This window comes from Pyrus communis, chromosome 11 (assembly GCF_041283825.1).
Source record: "Pyrus communis isolate YQ-2024b chromosome 11, ASM4128382v1, whole genome shotgun sequence".
Taxonomy (NCBI): Eukaryota; Viridiplantae; Streptophyta; class Magnoliopsida; order Rosales; family Rosaceae; genus Pyrus; species Pyrus communis.
Genome location: NC_142575.1, coordinates 397791 through 412404, shown reverse-complemented (window position 1 = coordinate 412404; position 14614 = coordinate 397791). Strand labels below are relative to the sequence as shown.

The 14614-nt window shown below is 36.0% G+C and overlaps 2 protein-coding genes and 1 long non-coding RNA gene across 5 annotated transcripts; 1 reads left to right on the top strand and 2 right to left on the bottom strand.

Annotated features, from left to right (window-relative positions):
- Nucleotides 1-375: 375 nt before the first annotated feature.
- SETH2 (UDP-Glycosyltransferase superfamily protein) lies at nt 376-4091 on the bottom strand. Of its 2 annotated transcripts, XM_068483286.2 has the most exons (9): nt 3954-4091; nt 3599-3735; nt 2675-3247; nt 2253-2407; nt 1747-1837; nt 1536-1652; nt 1350-1453; nt 799-889; nt 376-713 (listed from the first exon to the last, which is right to left on the bottom strand). In XM_068483286.2, the coding sequence occupies exons 2-9, from the start codon at nt 3716-3718 to the stop codon at nt 618-620; spliced, it is 1347 nt and encodes a 448-aa protein (XP_068339387.1). In that variant the 5' UTR covers nt 3719-3735; nt 3954-4091; the 3' UTR covers nt 376-617. The 2 variants fall into 2 exon arrangements, with proteins under 2 accessions (XP_068339387.1, XP_068339388.1); XM_068483287.2 differs by lacking the exon at nt 1350-1453 and having other exon boundaries at nt 529-713.
- Nucleotides 4092-6360: 2269 nt separating this feature from the next.
- LOC137742154 (uncharacterized) lies at nt 6361-14268 on the top strand. Of its 2 annotated transcripts, none has more exons than XR_011069363.2 (5): nt 6361-6846; nt 6954-7035; nt 10270-10393; nt 12604-13319; nt 13593-14268. It is a non-coding gene; the product is annotated as an uncharacterized LOC137742154 (long non-coding RNA). The 2 variants fall into 2 exon arrangements; XR_015953161.1 differs by having other exon boundaries at nt 6638-6846; nt 6967-7035.
- LOC137742153 (uncharacterized) lies at nt 12328-13955 on the bottom strand. The gene is made up of 2 exons (XM_068481922.2): nt 13582-13955; nt 12328-13389 (listed from the first exon to the last, which is right to left on the bottom strand). The coding sequence occupies exons 1-2, from the start codon at nt 13953-13955 to the stop codon at nt 12636-12638; spliced, it is 1128 nt and encodes a 375-aa protein (XP_068338023.1). The 3' UTR covers nt 12328-12635.
- Nucleotides 14269-14614: the final 346 nt, after the last annotated feature.

The following is a 14614-nucleotide window of genomic DNA, read 5'->3' as shown; positions in this document are numbered from 1 at the left end:
ATCCTCCAGTGTCTCTGAAAATCAATAAAAAGTCTTACATAAATTTTCAATATCTCACGGTGCGGTGAGAGTGAAAGCAAGTAGATTTTAAAATGATTTTTTTTCACAAATTTCCGAAATCGCCTAGAAACCATGATGCGTTACTAAGCAACTTTGAACACTATCTAAGTCTGTACAATATCTATTTTGTCATTTATTTATACTATAAGTTTATAACAAATGAATTAGTAATATCAAGTAACTCTATATTAGTTACAGGTTTATAAATTTGTGAGTGTAAATCAAGCCAATTAGCCAAGGCAATGTTTCCATCCCCTTACACCAGCGTCGAATCTCTCTCCTATAAATTAGAGTAGCTCATCAAAAGAAAAGTACTAAGCCTTCAAGTTTGGCGCTGTATAAACTTTCAAATATAAAATATCCATCAAAACTTGTAAGAAAGTTGCGATACAAGCGACAGACAATCATCGTTTGTCTGGTAAATTCGAAATCTTGAACAAAATTGATTACATGCAAGGACTAAACTGATGCTACCAACTGAAATCAACATAAAGAAGAATCAGGTCAATCCTATGCATCCCTACCAAAAAATAAAAAAATGTCAATCTGGAATGCAGTCATCTCGAGCTGTGGTTCGCATTGTCCAGCGAAATCCCTTCATCTTGATCATGGGACAGAACGAAATCGGGCACCTCTTCAATATCCTCTTCAGGCTGATGGACAATGAAAGGAAGGTAATTAAAAACGGAAATCGTGTTAATGCGGAAATTCAAAGAACTTGCACAGAAACTTTACAACCTTCCATAGTTGCAGCAGATGCCATAACAGAAAGTCAATGATCATAACCAAGCAGAAAATCTTTCCAGCCCAAGCTCCACACGAGAGGTATCTACAATAAACAAATTAAGTAATTAGCAACCCTCGCCCCTAAGATGTTTCTGCATTCTCGAGACATCAAGATAATAATGACACAAAGTTCTAAATCCATCACTGCCTCCTGATCAAGTTTACGTCTTGGCATCCAATTAAGGCAGCTTAACTAAAAACCGGTGTCACATTTTATAACAAGAAAGTACACAAACACCGTCTCCTATGCTTGCAATCACTATTAAGCTAATGGATCTAGAGATACAACATTCAGTCTTTGGAATGCAAAAATAACCAATGGTGCATCCTTTTCACCCCAAAACGATGAAGAGAAACTCAAGCAGATCACTGTGCTTTTACAGCCATTGATGTGATGAAGAGAATAAATGATCACATTCCTATGCACAATGAAGTTCTAAGAACAAGACTCAGCCAAACATCTCTATGAGCATGCAATTTAGATGTAAATTCTGACAACACACCGTGAGAGTCGTTGCAAAAGATTTTGATTTGAGCATTTCAAAGCACGGTCATAAACAATTTCTGTCCGTTTCGCCACATCATGCCAATTGTACAGTTCCTTCATCTAGAAATAAAGAAGCACATTTTAACCACTGTACAAGTAGTAATCTTTGTCTAAAGATCACAATCAATGAAAGAGCACTCACTCGATTGTGCATTTCTTGTGGGTCGATTGTAGGAAGTATAGATATTGCCTTCTCTATTGCTTGAACCATATCACTAGGATCTGGTTTTGCAAGTACAACCATGTCATCTGGAAGTACCTATGTACAGAACTGAGGTTAGCTAAAAGCTCTAAAAGGTCCAGATTCCACAAACACTATTCTACTAAGAGATGGATGATTTCACATTTCATACCTCTGGGACACCTCCTACACGTGTACTGACTGTTAATAATCCACAACTGGCAGCCTCTAAGATCGCTATGCAAAAAGCTTCAGTTAAAGAACTGCAATGAGGGTAAAAATCGCATCACATGAGAACTATGCCAGTCACAACTACAACTTGTCGGCCTGAGTGGCGTTTCTCCAGAGTTTCCACGGTAAGCTAGTCAGAAAAAGAACTATGCTGCGATCATTTGCACGCTATTGCAGCTCCTAATTTACTTATGTTTCAATTTGTTGATAGGATCACTGCCTTTAGAAACACCAGTGTTCAACTTCAGATAGAATCGAATTATAGCTGTTGTGATATTTCTATTAAAGAAAGTGAGCCAATTTGACTAGTGGTACAAGTAAACGACCAAATCCCAACAATTTAATTTTTTTTCACATAATTTGGTGTAGTTACAAAAGAAATTACAGACACTGCTCTACAGTTCTTGAAAGGAGAGGAATCATGTGAAAGAATATATTGACACGTACCTATTTAAGAATATATGGCCAGAAATTAGGACAGATCGTACTTTAGAGTGTTGCACAGCACCTAGCATTTCAACTCGATCTTGAAGAGAATGTTTTTCCCTCATTTCTTCCAACCGCACACGTTTAGGTCCATCTCCTCCAACAATGAAACGAACCTAACCACACATTTCTGAATGAGATGATTGAGTGCTAAATGACTATGCCAATAATTACATCCAATAATGCTAAGTTTCAAATTTCAAACTACCCTCAACATTTTCGTTATAATAAAAACATTCCTTTAGGTTACGGCTTCATGCACCAAAGTAGTTTTACAGGTAATAATGCTGACAAGTTATAAATATATGAACATTTCAATACGCAAATGGGGAAAATATTAGAAATCAAATATTTCATCTAATGCCATGTTAAAATAAACTCACATTGGGATATAAACGGCATACTTCTGGAATAACTTCAACAAGTAGATCTGCACCCTTTCGGTAAACCAATCTACTTATAACAACAATTACAATTTCATGACTACTCAGTCGTTCTGGTGCAGGCTTGAACATAGCTGTGTCAACAGCATTAGGTATTACAAAGACCTTTTCTGGTGGCAAACCTGACCTTAGCACTGTGTTTTCCTTGCTTGTATGAGAAACACAAATGGCCTGACTTACTTCTGCCAAAGTAAACTGCAATACCTTGTTCATGTGTATGCTTCCGGCATCAGCAAAACCATAGAGTGAATGATCAGTAAATACGACTTTGTACCCCATTGTGCGTGCGTGCATCAAAGCCTCATGGCAAAGAGTTGAGAAAGCTTGATGTCCGTGGACCAGCGATATTTTTTCTCGAATAAGGATGGTCCTTACAATTGGAAGTGTCCCATAAAAGGTGGGAAAAGTATTCTGCATGAGAAATGGTTTCCATGGTACGTAATACACTTTCAGACCACCTGTCATATATCTCACACCAGAACGGTTGTTGTAGGCATGAGTCATTACCACCACCTAAATAATCAAACAATGAAATTTCACTAGTCAACAACTAATCGAACAAAGGAAGCTGACTTGTATCATGAAAGAACTTCATTACTATCACTTGGCAGATACAATGTTCGGAACATATTAAAAAATAACAAGTATGTATCTGATATATAAGCTGACACCAGCCGCCTCTCATTCCATCGATCGTTACTCTAAACAAAACAGAGTTCCATCCAATGCCCCCATTACCGAGATGGGAGCTCTGACATCAATGTGAAGCAAAACCAACTTGATAGCATTGTGAAATAAATCAAAACAGCAGTTTCAATTCGAACTTTCGCTTTTCAGAAAGTGGAAGTGACAATGTGTTCTGACCTTGTGACCGAGCTTGAGAAGGCATTGTGAGAGATAATAGATGTGATTCTCCACACCACCGAAATTGGGATAGAAAAAATCAGAGACCATCAAAATTCTATGCCTTTTCCTCTCACCCATTTCTTCAATTCAATTTCCTGCAATTAATTCAACAAGAAAAAAAAAATCAATCTTTATGAGAAAAAAGATATTACCGCTTGTTGTAAATAATGGATTTTTGTTATGATCCGAACCCAGATAAAATATATGGCAAACTACATTGCTAAAATTCTGTAAAATTCTGAGCTTTGATTAGTCGATGAGCTTAAAAATATGAAATGGGATTTGTGAAAGAGAACGAGAGAAGCCAAATTACCTGAATATTACAGGGCAGCTGGATCGGAAAAGCTGAAGGCTTCGGTGAATTTGATAAATCGCATCTCAAATTTAAAATCCCTAATTTGAGAAATCGGAATTGGGGGCGGGTCGATGGAGAGAGCGCGCGCTCGCACGCATGGGCAAATATGGAAGTTCAATTTTTGTGACATTATTTTACTAGTGCTGCTATACGCACCCAACGTCTTTATTTTCTCTCTCACCATAAAATGTGAAAACAAAACTACTTTTCTTGTTTTGTTCAAAAAAAAAAAAAAAATCAAAGAGATGTGGACCGTTAGATAAAAATTCAACGGTTATAATTATTATAATTTTAAAGAGATCCGTCTATTTATAGTCGTTGGATATAAATTCTAAGGTCCACATTCCTTGGTCACGAGGATCCTCATCCTTAAATTAGGAGAGGATCCTGGTCCCTCTTTTCCCACCCATCATTGCTAGAGATTTTACAATATGACTGGTACACGGGGTGACACATCACGTGTCATTATACAAATAAGGTAATATGTGTGCTACAAAATTAATAACTTAAAAAATAAAAATTTTTACTATTTCTATTAAAACACGTAATATACCACTTGTATTTTCATTAAAATGAAAATCTTCACTACCGTTACCCCAAGGCCCCAACATCCTGCTCACTGGCATCCCCATCCGATCCCAATTATTGGCCGCTTAAACACCCAATCATATCCTTCTCTTGTAACATGTTTTTTATTCTATTTTAAATTCTTTAAATAACATTTTATTATTAATTTTTATTTAAATGTAATTAAACTAGAAAGAAGCAAAACCGCAAACACCATCCAAAACATCTCCACGGTCGACCACAAGGGTGATGCAGTAGGTGAAAAGATAAGACATCGGATGGATATGAAAGCATGTCATTTTATAGAGCAATGTAAAATATTTTCTTGAGCGAAAAAAATGTGAAAATAATTTTATTATTTTAGAATGTAAATTAAGTTTAATTTTTTTTCCCTACTCTCAACAGCTGTATTTTTCAAGTAAAATACTAAAATGCTTTTTGTTTGGTCTAACAAAATATTGAAATGTTTATACTTGTCAAGTTGTGTACTTATTTTATTCATATAAAATTCTACAAGCTTTGTCAAGTAACGTTGTACTTGTACTTATGTAAATGTTTTGATGAATCCACACTTTGGAGTCGACATAGCACACATCTGAGAATTATGTACTTTTAATTTCTTTGAAACGAGTTTATAGCTCAATTAAATACCTAGTTCAAAGGATATATAAAAAGGAAAACTAAAGAAAAGGTTTGAAAATTTTGAGTTTTAATAATAATGACAAAATAAAAGGTAAAATGAATAGTAACATGATTGACTTTTTAGTGTAAAAATATGATTTTTCGTTAAAATGAACAGTACCGAAAGCTTTTCGTTAATGTTCTCTATATAAAAATTATTTTCAGTTTCTCCTCTTTCAATATCGCATCTTAAAACCTGTTAGGGGGACAATTGTTGAGTTGGGTTCTAAAATTGGTGGCAATTGGATAAAAATTTAGAAAATACGAAGAACCAACTAGTTTGGTAAGTGCTTGGATTTGTGGTTGAAACATAGATCGTAAGAATGTAGAATGTTTCATCAAATTTTGGCATCTCGTATCTGAGTGGGAATTGTATGTTGAGCTGTAGAATGGTAGGTTCCATGTCCTTTGCTTAGATGTGTTTGACTTTTGAACAAAAAATAAAATTCTGACCGTCGGCTGCTAATTGGTTATAACATATATCAGTACATGCAGTTTTCTATAGGCAAGCCAATTTTTGGAGCATTGCTCTTTAACTGTAAGTATTCCAGCAATTGGGTCCATAATACTCTAATTTGTCCAAAAGTTAATTTACTTTCTCATTTTATAATCAGCATTCGTTTTTTTTTTTTTTTCGAACTTTTAAATCATTCCACATTAAACATATTTAGTTGTCAGTCGTAAGGCCGCGATATTATTGTTTCTGATTTTTTGGCGTAATTATTATTAAATAACCATTAGGTTTGAAAATTTTCAATTGTCAAGAAATGAGACAGTAATGTATATCAAGCTAACAGTCTCCCTCGCATCCAAACCCATTATGCCTTTGGAGATCGAAACAACAAACATACACAATGGAATAAGTACAACCCCCACCCTTCGAAGGATAACTGAAAATATTTGGGGCGCAGGGGTTGGAGGTTTAGGACCTTTATGGAACCAAAGCTTTAATACCTTATTAGAGAATGAGTCAATAATGTATATCAAGCTAACAACCGCTACATTAGCTAAAAACCTAGTTAGGTTAACACATGCGCATATTTGAAAGTTAGGTACACATATGGAATCTAGAATTAAATGTTGAGGCAAGTGTTTGACAAGTTTGTAGAGTTCATTACACTAAATTCTACGGCACCGAAATCCTCAAATCGAGCAGTTTAGTGCGGACTGCAGAGATAGGTTTATCCCTCCAACGTAGTACACAAAAATACTACAAGCAGATGTTAAAATCTAGGATCTCAAAAAAAATGCAGATAGAGACTGTGAGCTGATAGGAGGATGGAAGAAGGAAAAGGAAGTATTTGGCAGCAAAAATTTAGACTAGAAAGTTTGGTCCGTCTAACAAAACACTCTGACCTTTTTCTTTTGTGTTAGAACGTTTGGTTGGGTTTTACATTTTGCTCACCAAATATTAGCCGGTAATCCTCTTGTAAACAAGACAAAATCTACCGGTCAAATCCCAGACATACCATTCCAACTATAAGCCCCCATTGCACTGGCTCTAGCCTCTAGTGAGCTGCAAGTTTTGGCCAGCAACACCTGAAAGACGCGTGTACTTCCCTCTCAAAAACTGCAAAAACTGGGTGCTTAAAGAAAAATGATTGTAAGAGCTTTCTACAACACGAAGTTTCTTTCTTACAACTTTTTCCAGTTTCAACGTTTATTTTAAGTTACTGAGATTTCCATGACCCCATTTGATCATTACGTCAGTCTCGTTGAGCAGCAATCCATTCGGCGAAAAGGTCTCGAACGACGGAGATCGTGTCCAGTTTTCGAGGACAAATATGTTTTGGTAAGTCATGAAAAACTTTTGCTTCTTGTTTTCTGTTTCAATGGTCTTTTGCTTTCATCTTGTGATGATACTTGTTTTCTTCAAGTTTGTGAATGTTAAGTGCTTTTTTGAGAAGCGGGATGGATTATGCGTGGACATGGTATGCTTTTGCTTATTATCTAAGTTAGCCAGCCTGCCCAACAACGTTAATATCATCATTAAGTTAAATGAGGCTCAAAATTTGTAGCAAATTCCTACTGTGTTTTCTCTCTTTTATCTGTTTTTTCATGTTTATATGTTTTTTTAGCTACGAGAAAACTCTTGCGACGCATTCCATAGTCTATATGTTCCTTCTTGTTTGCTTTGGTGGTTGTAGAAGTTTAAGATTTGAGATTAAGAGTTCTTGTGGGATTTACCTTGTTTTCTTAAATTTCGAAGACTTATTTGCATTAGCATTTAGGAAGAGAAAAAGCCTCACCATGCGCTTGTTAGATAAGAAATATAGTTCGAAAAGGATACATATATCATTCTAGTACCAAATATTTGAATGGAAACTAAATATTCAATCTCATTTTACCATATGAATTACATTTTTATCACCTTTTTGGAATCATTTTTTCATACTAAAAAAATCAATATCACGACCACACACATGATAAAAGTACGCATTGAGCTATTTTTTTCACATTTTTTATTTTATTTTTGGGATGCTTTCTACCATTTGTCCTGTGAAAAAAACGTTATTATAGCTTGAAAAAATGCACCATTAATTGTGTCCATTTAAGACCCCCTTGAAATTATGACCCACCAGAAGGCAAATTCTCAAAGCTTGTCGCCTTCGATAAAAATAATTCAATATGTCAGGAATAGTACCATGTACATTCGTGTCATAATATAATTGATTGTAAAAAAAAATTCAAATTTTAAAGTAATAATATTATTACACCTGGTATACCGTTCGGGTACCCAACACACTAAAAAATCTATCGCCTTTGACCCCACGAATTTTAATACAAAACAAGATAATACTCCTTTTTTATGTTCTTCATGAATTAGAATTGACTTGAATAAAGTTTTTAACCCTTTACTCCTAGAAGAGTACCCCAAGAAAATAATTTGTAAACTGCAATTTGCTAAGATTACACCTTGATGCATGTTAATGATGATAAAGAACTGCAATTTACCATAATATTTGTAAACTATTTTTTGTACAAGCCATGTTGAGAAGGAAGACTCGAACAAATGGTCTCAAATATAGAGTAGTGAAAGTAAATTTGTTTAATCACTTGAATTGCAAGTCTGTAAATAACAATGAAAAAGAATATCATCATAAAACCGCATTTTTTGTTAGAAGCTTTCCCACCCAATAGTTGACTATGCAGATATAGGATCTAAAGAGCAAACACGAATGGCTAGCTTAGCTTAGATTGGTAGTTGATACGCTTGTATCAATGTTCACGGACATGGACATCAATGGAGTGTTAGATATATATGTATATCATGAGGAAATAGAAATTAAGAGAACATAAGTTTTAAAGAGTCAAACAAGTTGCAGTAGAAGCTACTGAATTGGTATGCAACAGGTCAACCATCTACCAATCGCAGAAGACTGGTAGTTTGAACTTTAAGGGGAGAGTCAGATGCAACAATTTTGGGATATTCAGGTCACACCACAATGGAAGCCACTAGGAATAGCCTAGTGGTGAGGGTGTGCCGGAGTGGGTAAGGGGTGGGGTAGATTATGTCCCAGGATCGAGGCCTGTGTGGGTGGGGTGGGGTGAAAAAAAAAAAAATTGAAAAAAAAAAAAATAAATAAATAAAAAAGAGGTCACACCACAATGGTCCTCAGGGCTAAATGTCTAACGGCCCATTTAGAATTCAATGGCTGTTAAAATCAGGCCACATACCCAATACCAAGGTAGGCTTCTGTTTCCTTCCCTTCCAGTTTGCTAGAGCTCCAACTCCACCAGGTTAAATTCTTCAAAAATTATTATAGGATAGTAGAAATAAAATGCTTGCATGTGCCTCGACGGGATTAAAAAAGTACTGCATAATCATTATGAAGATATATATGTGTGCGTAATTCTCATGGATTGCATTTGTAATACCCTTTGGCAAAGTTTGGTTAAGGGATTTCCAAGTCATGGGATTGAAAGCCAAATTGTAAAGAAAATGATCACAAAATGTTGGATATAATGGATTAGGAAATGTACCATGCGTAGAGCATTACAAAGACATGTAAGAGAGATTTGTAAATGATATATGGATTAACTAATCCTTCCTATCCAACATTTTGTTATCTTTTTCTTTGTAATTTGGCTTTTAATCTTATAACTTGGAAATCCCTCACGCAAACATAGCATTTATGTAACGGTTTATAGTTTTGTTCTTTACTAATTTAGCCTTAATGCCTTGATACTTTGTCCCTCATCTAAACACAACCCAACCCAACTAATTTTATAGCTCATATTAAAAGACATGAAGTTTGTGAGACCACATGGTTAGAGGAGATGCTCGTGAAAATATTTAGGCTTTTTATCAACAAAAAGAAAAGTTAGGATTTTAATTGTTGTAATATATCTATTGTAACTCTATAAACAATATATGCTTTTAGAAGCGAAGATGTAAGTTATTTAGGGTCTCAGAAAACGAAGTGTAAGCTTTGAGGCGGTGAGGGGTAAACTTGTCGTGTCATTGCTCTACTAAGAAAAAAATGTAATATTAGGAATATTAAATTTTTAAGAGTGATGCTAGAAAGGTTAAATTTGTAAACAAAATTTGCAAACTAAATTATGTGTTACCAATAAGAAATGAACACATTTACCAACGCTTAAGTATTAATCCAATTATCAATTTTCATGTCACTTAGTTTACAAAATTTTGTTACAAATTTAATCTCCCTATCATTACTCAATTTCTAAACCAAATTTTGTAAACCAAATGATGTGAATGTTGATGATTGGATTATGACTTTGTGTTGATTAGCATGTTTATTTTCTATTGGTGACACATCATTTAGTTTAAAATTTTGGCCTCCCTAGCATTGTTCTAGCTATGATAAAATATACGAGATGTCATAGAGGGAGATAGGGTGCAATAAGCCATTAGTCAGGTGTGTGAGCCATCTTCTATCTTAAATAAGTAGAACGAACATGTTGATGTTATCCAACGGTTAGCATATGATTAACATGCATATATGCATCAAGGGCGTGTACTCCACTGATTTCGTTTTTTTCTCCATGCATGGTTCTGCAGGAAGCTCACACGACGATCGCATCAGAAATGTTGGGAGGGAGACCGATTGAAAGTAATCAACAAAATCTTGTTCCACAGATGATCAAGTCTACACATTGAAGAATTATATCATGTTCTGCTATGAGTAAGTGACTTTCATCCTTGACATGTATGCATATTGCATAATATTGCACGATGACTTAATTATATAGCTTCTCGATTAATTGGTGTTCGCTGAGAACCTACATATATCGTCCGTGGACTGAACATACTGCCTACTAATTCTATCTAAACACAATCTGCATACCAAATGTTCTAGAAAACCCCAAAAATATACTGTTCTGGAAATGTTCATGCTGCAAATCATTTAGCATTTAGCATTTTTACTACGAAAGAGATATATTTCAGCACCACAGTATAATTCTCAAATATATATGAGTGCTGCTTTAACAAATACCACCTTTGCCTATCAATTACCCTCGACCACTCAAACTCATGGCAATTTAACTGTCGCTTTATATTTAAGTCCCTATGTTATAGGCTTTGAGAATCTTCAACCTGGGTATTCTGAATGCCATTTTTGTTTCCTATAGCTTCCATCTTTAGTTCTCTCAGTTACCTTCACAATACCTACTTCACTCAAACACATAGATGTATACGGGATAGATTACGATAGTACACTAATGCCCAAAAATACATGCACACTATTTCAAATAGACAAATGGCTACAAAAATGCATACCAGAATAGAAAACAGACGAATTATTCATAAAGTAGTTGATCACAAGGTTATATATGCTAAGTACCTTTTCATATTGATATGTGGCCTGGCCTGTGGCAATTAGCCTATCGCCACTGCTATCAGTGGTTTTAGGAATCAGTAACAGTAGCTTAATTAACCCCAGATTTTTCGTAGTATAACTAGCTTGAGTTTAAAGTTATGTACGGTTAGAACTTCAAGCCTTTAATAAAATTAATGTCTTCTAAGGTGTATATGTATGAACAGGTTTGAGTACTTGTGTTCAAATTAAACGGTTATTCACCTAACAGAAAGCAAGAATACGAGCTCACTACTAAAGTTTGCACCAAAACATATTTCTAACTAATACCATGCATTGATCTTTCATTTATAAGAACTTTTTAATCTTTCTTTCTCTTTCTCTTGTTCATTTTACATCAGTAGTTGTGTCTATAACCTTGATACATTGTTGCAATATTCCCTATCCTAACCGTTTAAGTTTTTGGAGCTAGTCGTGTATAAGGAAATGATAAACACTACTATGTTTCATGTTTTTGTTATCACCTCAAATGTTTTTGATGATTTAGATTGTGAATGTGACATCTTAATATCTACAATGATTATAACCTTTTATGCACGCAAGATCTTTGCCTTGTAACGTATTTTGGATTCATATCTAGCTTCATTTACTCATTTTTCATACTTACCCTCAACGATCAATTTGTTTAAAATATGGTTGTAGAACTAGTCTTTTGTCTCCCAGATGCATCATATGCTACATGTAATAAGATTTCAGAAAGATGTCAAATATTTACCACGCTTGGGCACAAAATGAAAGCAGATATACCAAAAAACATTAGTACAAGATTTATTTGGGATTTAAGAAAAGAAGATTTTTATATGTTCATGTCATCTATATATGTATATCTGATTGTCATAGATCATTAGTTTCTAATTAGTATATATATGAGATATAAACATCAAAGAATAGATTAAGTCCCAATATTGATAATGAATGTAAAGTGAAAGCTTCACTGTTTAAGAACTTTCGGGATATTTTGCACCTTCTTCTTCATTGAATTAACATGTCGATCCCCCTCCATGAACTTGTGCATGCGGTGAAGATCACACTTTAGAAAGAATGAACAGATATATAATTTCCTTCCATGAAGATTAACTTTAATTAAGCATCTTACACTGTATGGATGTATGCATGCAAAGTGTTTAGCTCTTTTGTGCATTTATCATCAGGGTTACAAACCCTATATGTGTATGCAAAGTGATAAATGTGGCAGATGTATAAAACATGAAATTGATTCACGCATAAATTACTCTACATACTTCTAAATACAAATTAATTAACATTGATCAAATTTATGCTTGTTTTACAATACCGGTAACATATATAGATAGATAGATGATATTACAAACGTGATCGACAATACATTGATATACGACCCCATTCGTAGAGCGATGTTGGGGTAGTCGAATAATTAAGAATAGAGATAGCACACACAAAATCACATTTCATATGATATTTCAAACCCTAGCTAGGACTAATTTCTACATATAAATTAACTAATTAAGCAACTGCATTGCTTGTTAAAACATGCACAGTGCGATTGATCAATCAAACAGGTGGCTAGCTGCTACTCCGTTGGATCATTAACCCTCTGGTGATCATTTTGGATGAAAGCAGAAGACATGAGCACAGCAGACTCCCAGCCAAATGTTGATGGCGCCGTAGTACTAGCACCAGTCATAGTAATCAAAGGAAGGTTCTCGGAACCAGCAGCAGCTGCGTGTGCACTAACATTCCCATTCTGCAGTACTTGTTGCAATTGGTGTTGTCCATGAAATGGATCCTCATTGATCAACGAATTCAGAAACGAAGAGAAGACGTCATCCGCACAACAGTTGATGTCGTCGTCCTCTTCATTTCCTCCTCCCCCAAGTAGTACTCCACCGTGGCTGTTGTTGCTCCTCAAACTCAAAGTACCCGTTGCCGTGGCCGAAGAAGAAGCATCGGGATTGTTGATGGACGTGATCATATTTGCATAGCCATGGACTATAGTGCCCAGATCATGATCATCAATTGCGATGTTTCCACCATTACGGCTGTTATTTGGATCCCCTTCTTTATGGACAAGACGATCAGAAGGGGGACTAGGGTTAGGGTTTGAGAACCGATCATTGGCTTTGGAAGAAGAAGCAACAGCAGTTGATTTGTTTGTGTTGTCCACGTCGGCATCATCAGCAGCAGAGTGATGATCTGGATTGAGAGGCTTGTGGGTTCTGGGATCTATGCCTTGGTTTATCAGCTTCTTGCTCAGGTGTGTGTTCCAGTAGTTCTTTATCTCATTGTCCGTACGGCCTGGAATCCTCCCAGCTATCAAAGACCACCTGCACACATCCAAATTAATTAAACCCTAAATTTTATATAATGGATATCAACAGTGAAACCCTAAACCCAAACATGTAATAAAATGGTGATAAATTTGTAGGGTGGATATATGGATATTGTTTGTCGAAGAAAATCGCGACAAATTAGTTTCTCTGAAATCTAACAAATGTAGTGTGTGTGTGTAAATGTACCGATTGCCCAGAAGGCGATGGAGGCGAAGGATGAGATCTTCTTCATCGGGGGCGATCTGGCCGCGCTTGACAGAAGGGCGGAGATAGTTCATCCAGCGGAGGCGGCAGCTCTTACCGCAGCGGAGCAACCCAGCCCGCTTGGGAAGGGTCCGCCACCGTCCCTCCCCTTCTTTCTTGATGTAATTTGCTAGCAGCTCGTCCTCTTCGGGAGTCCACGGCCCTCTCTTCAAACCCACCTTTGCGCAACACGGCGTCTTGGTCCCTCCAGCAACCCCAGCCGCCTTGCTCGACGAGGACGACGCTGTTATCGTCGTTTGCATCTTAGCACTTGCTGCTGCTGCTGCTGCTTTCGACGAAGGCGATGGGTTCCTCATTGTAAAGCTTTTTCAGTGTTTTTTCTTCTTCTTCTGAGTAGGAGTGGATCGAATGCGAATACAAATGGAGATTTTGATATTTTGAGAACCTGATCTTGTTTTTCTTACTTCTGTGAGGTTTTAAGATGCTGTGTCTGCGTGTGTAGGTAGATTTAGTTTTGCATCTTTAATTTGTTTGGTATTGAGGATGGGGGATGAGAGATAGAGAGAGATGAGAGATGGAGAGCCGAGACACACAGTGCTGGGTTTTGTTGTAATAATATTCTAATAGGCAGCTGAATATACACTCTCACGCACCACTCTATTGCTTTAACACCACTCGCATTATTAGTGCTATATTAATTGAGGGGGTAGCTGAGTGATATTCTTTGGCTCCACTATCTCACTAACAAAAATATCGTTGTCTGCTGCTTTTGGTTAATTCAGCCTCACGTGTTGAGGGCGTAGCTGAGTGATTTCTTGTTGAATCGAATGAATGACTCGACTTGATGACCTTACTAAAAAATGATAATATTAAGCAGACCAAATTTTTAAACAGATTTGTAAATAAAATGATGTTTCACTAATAGAAAATAAGAATATTAATCAACAAGCAAGTGATCATTTACTACAGTGATGAAAAAGTGTTGCAATTTTGCATGACGGCGTAGGTTCGAATC

Coding starts and splice junctions, on each gene's coding strand:
- SETH2 (XM_068483286.2), bottom strand. CDS start 3,718: ATGGGTGAGAGGAAAAGGCATAGAATTTTGATGGTCTCTGATTTTTTC. Junction 1,653..1,746: donor GTGTAGGAGGTGTCCCAGAG/GTATGAAATGTG, acceptor TTCTGTACATAG/GTACTTCCAGATGACATGGT. Junction 714..798: donor ATCTGCTGCAACTATGGAAG/GTTGTAAAGTTT, acceptor ATTGTCCATCAG/CCTGAAGAGGATATTGAAGA.
- LOC137742153 (XM_068481922.2), bottom strand. CDS start 13,955: ATGAGGAACCCATCGCCTTCGTCGAAAGCAGCAGCAGCAGCAGCAAGT. Junction 13,390..13,581: donor CATCGCCTTCTGGGCAATCG/GTACATTTACAC, acceptor GGATGTGTGCAG/GTGGTCTTTGATAGCTGGGA.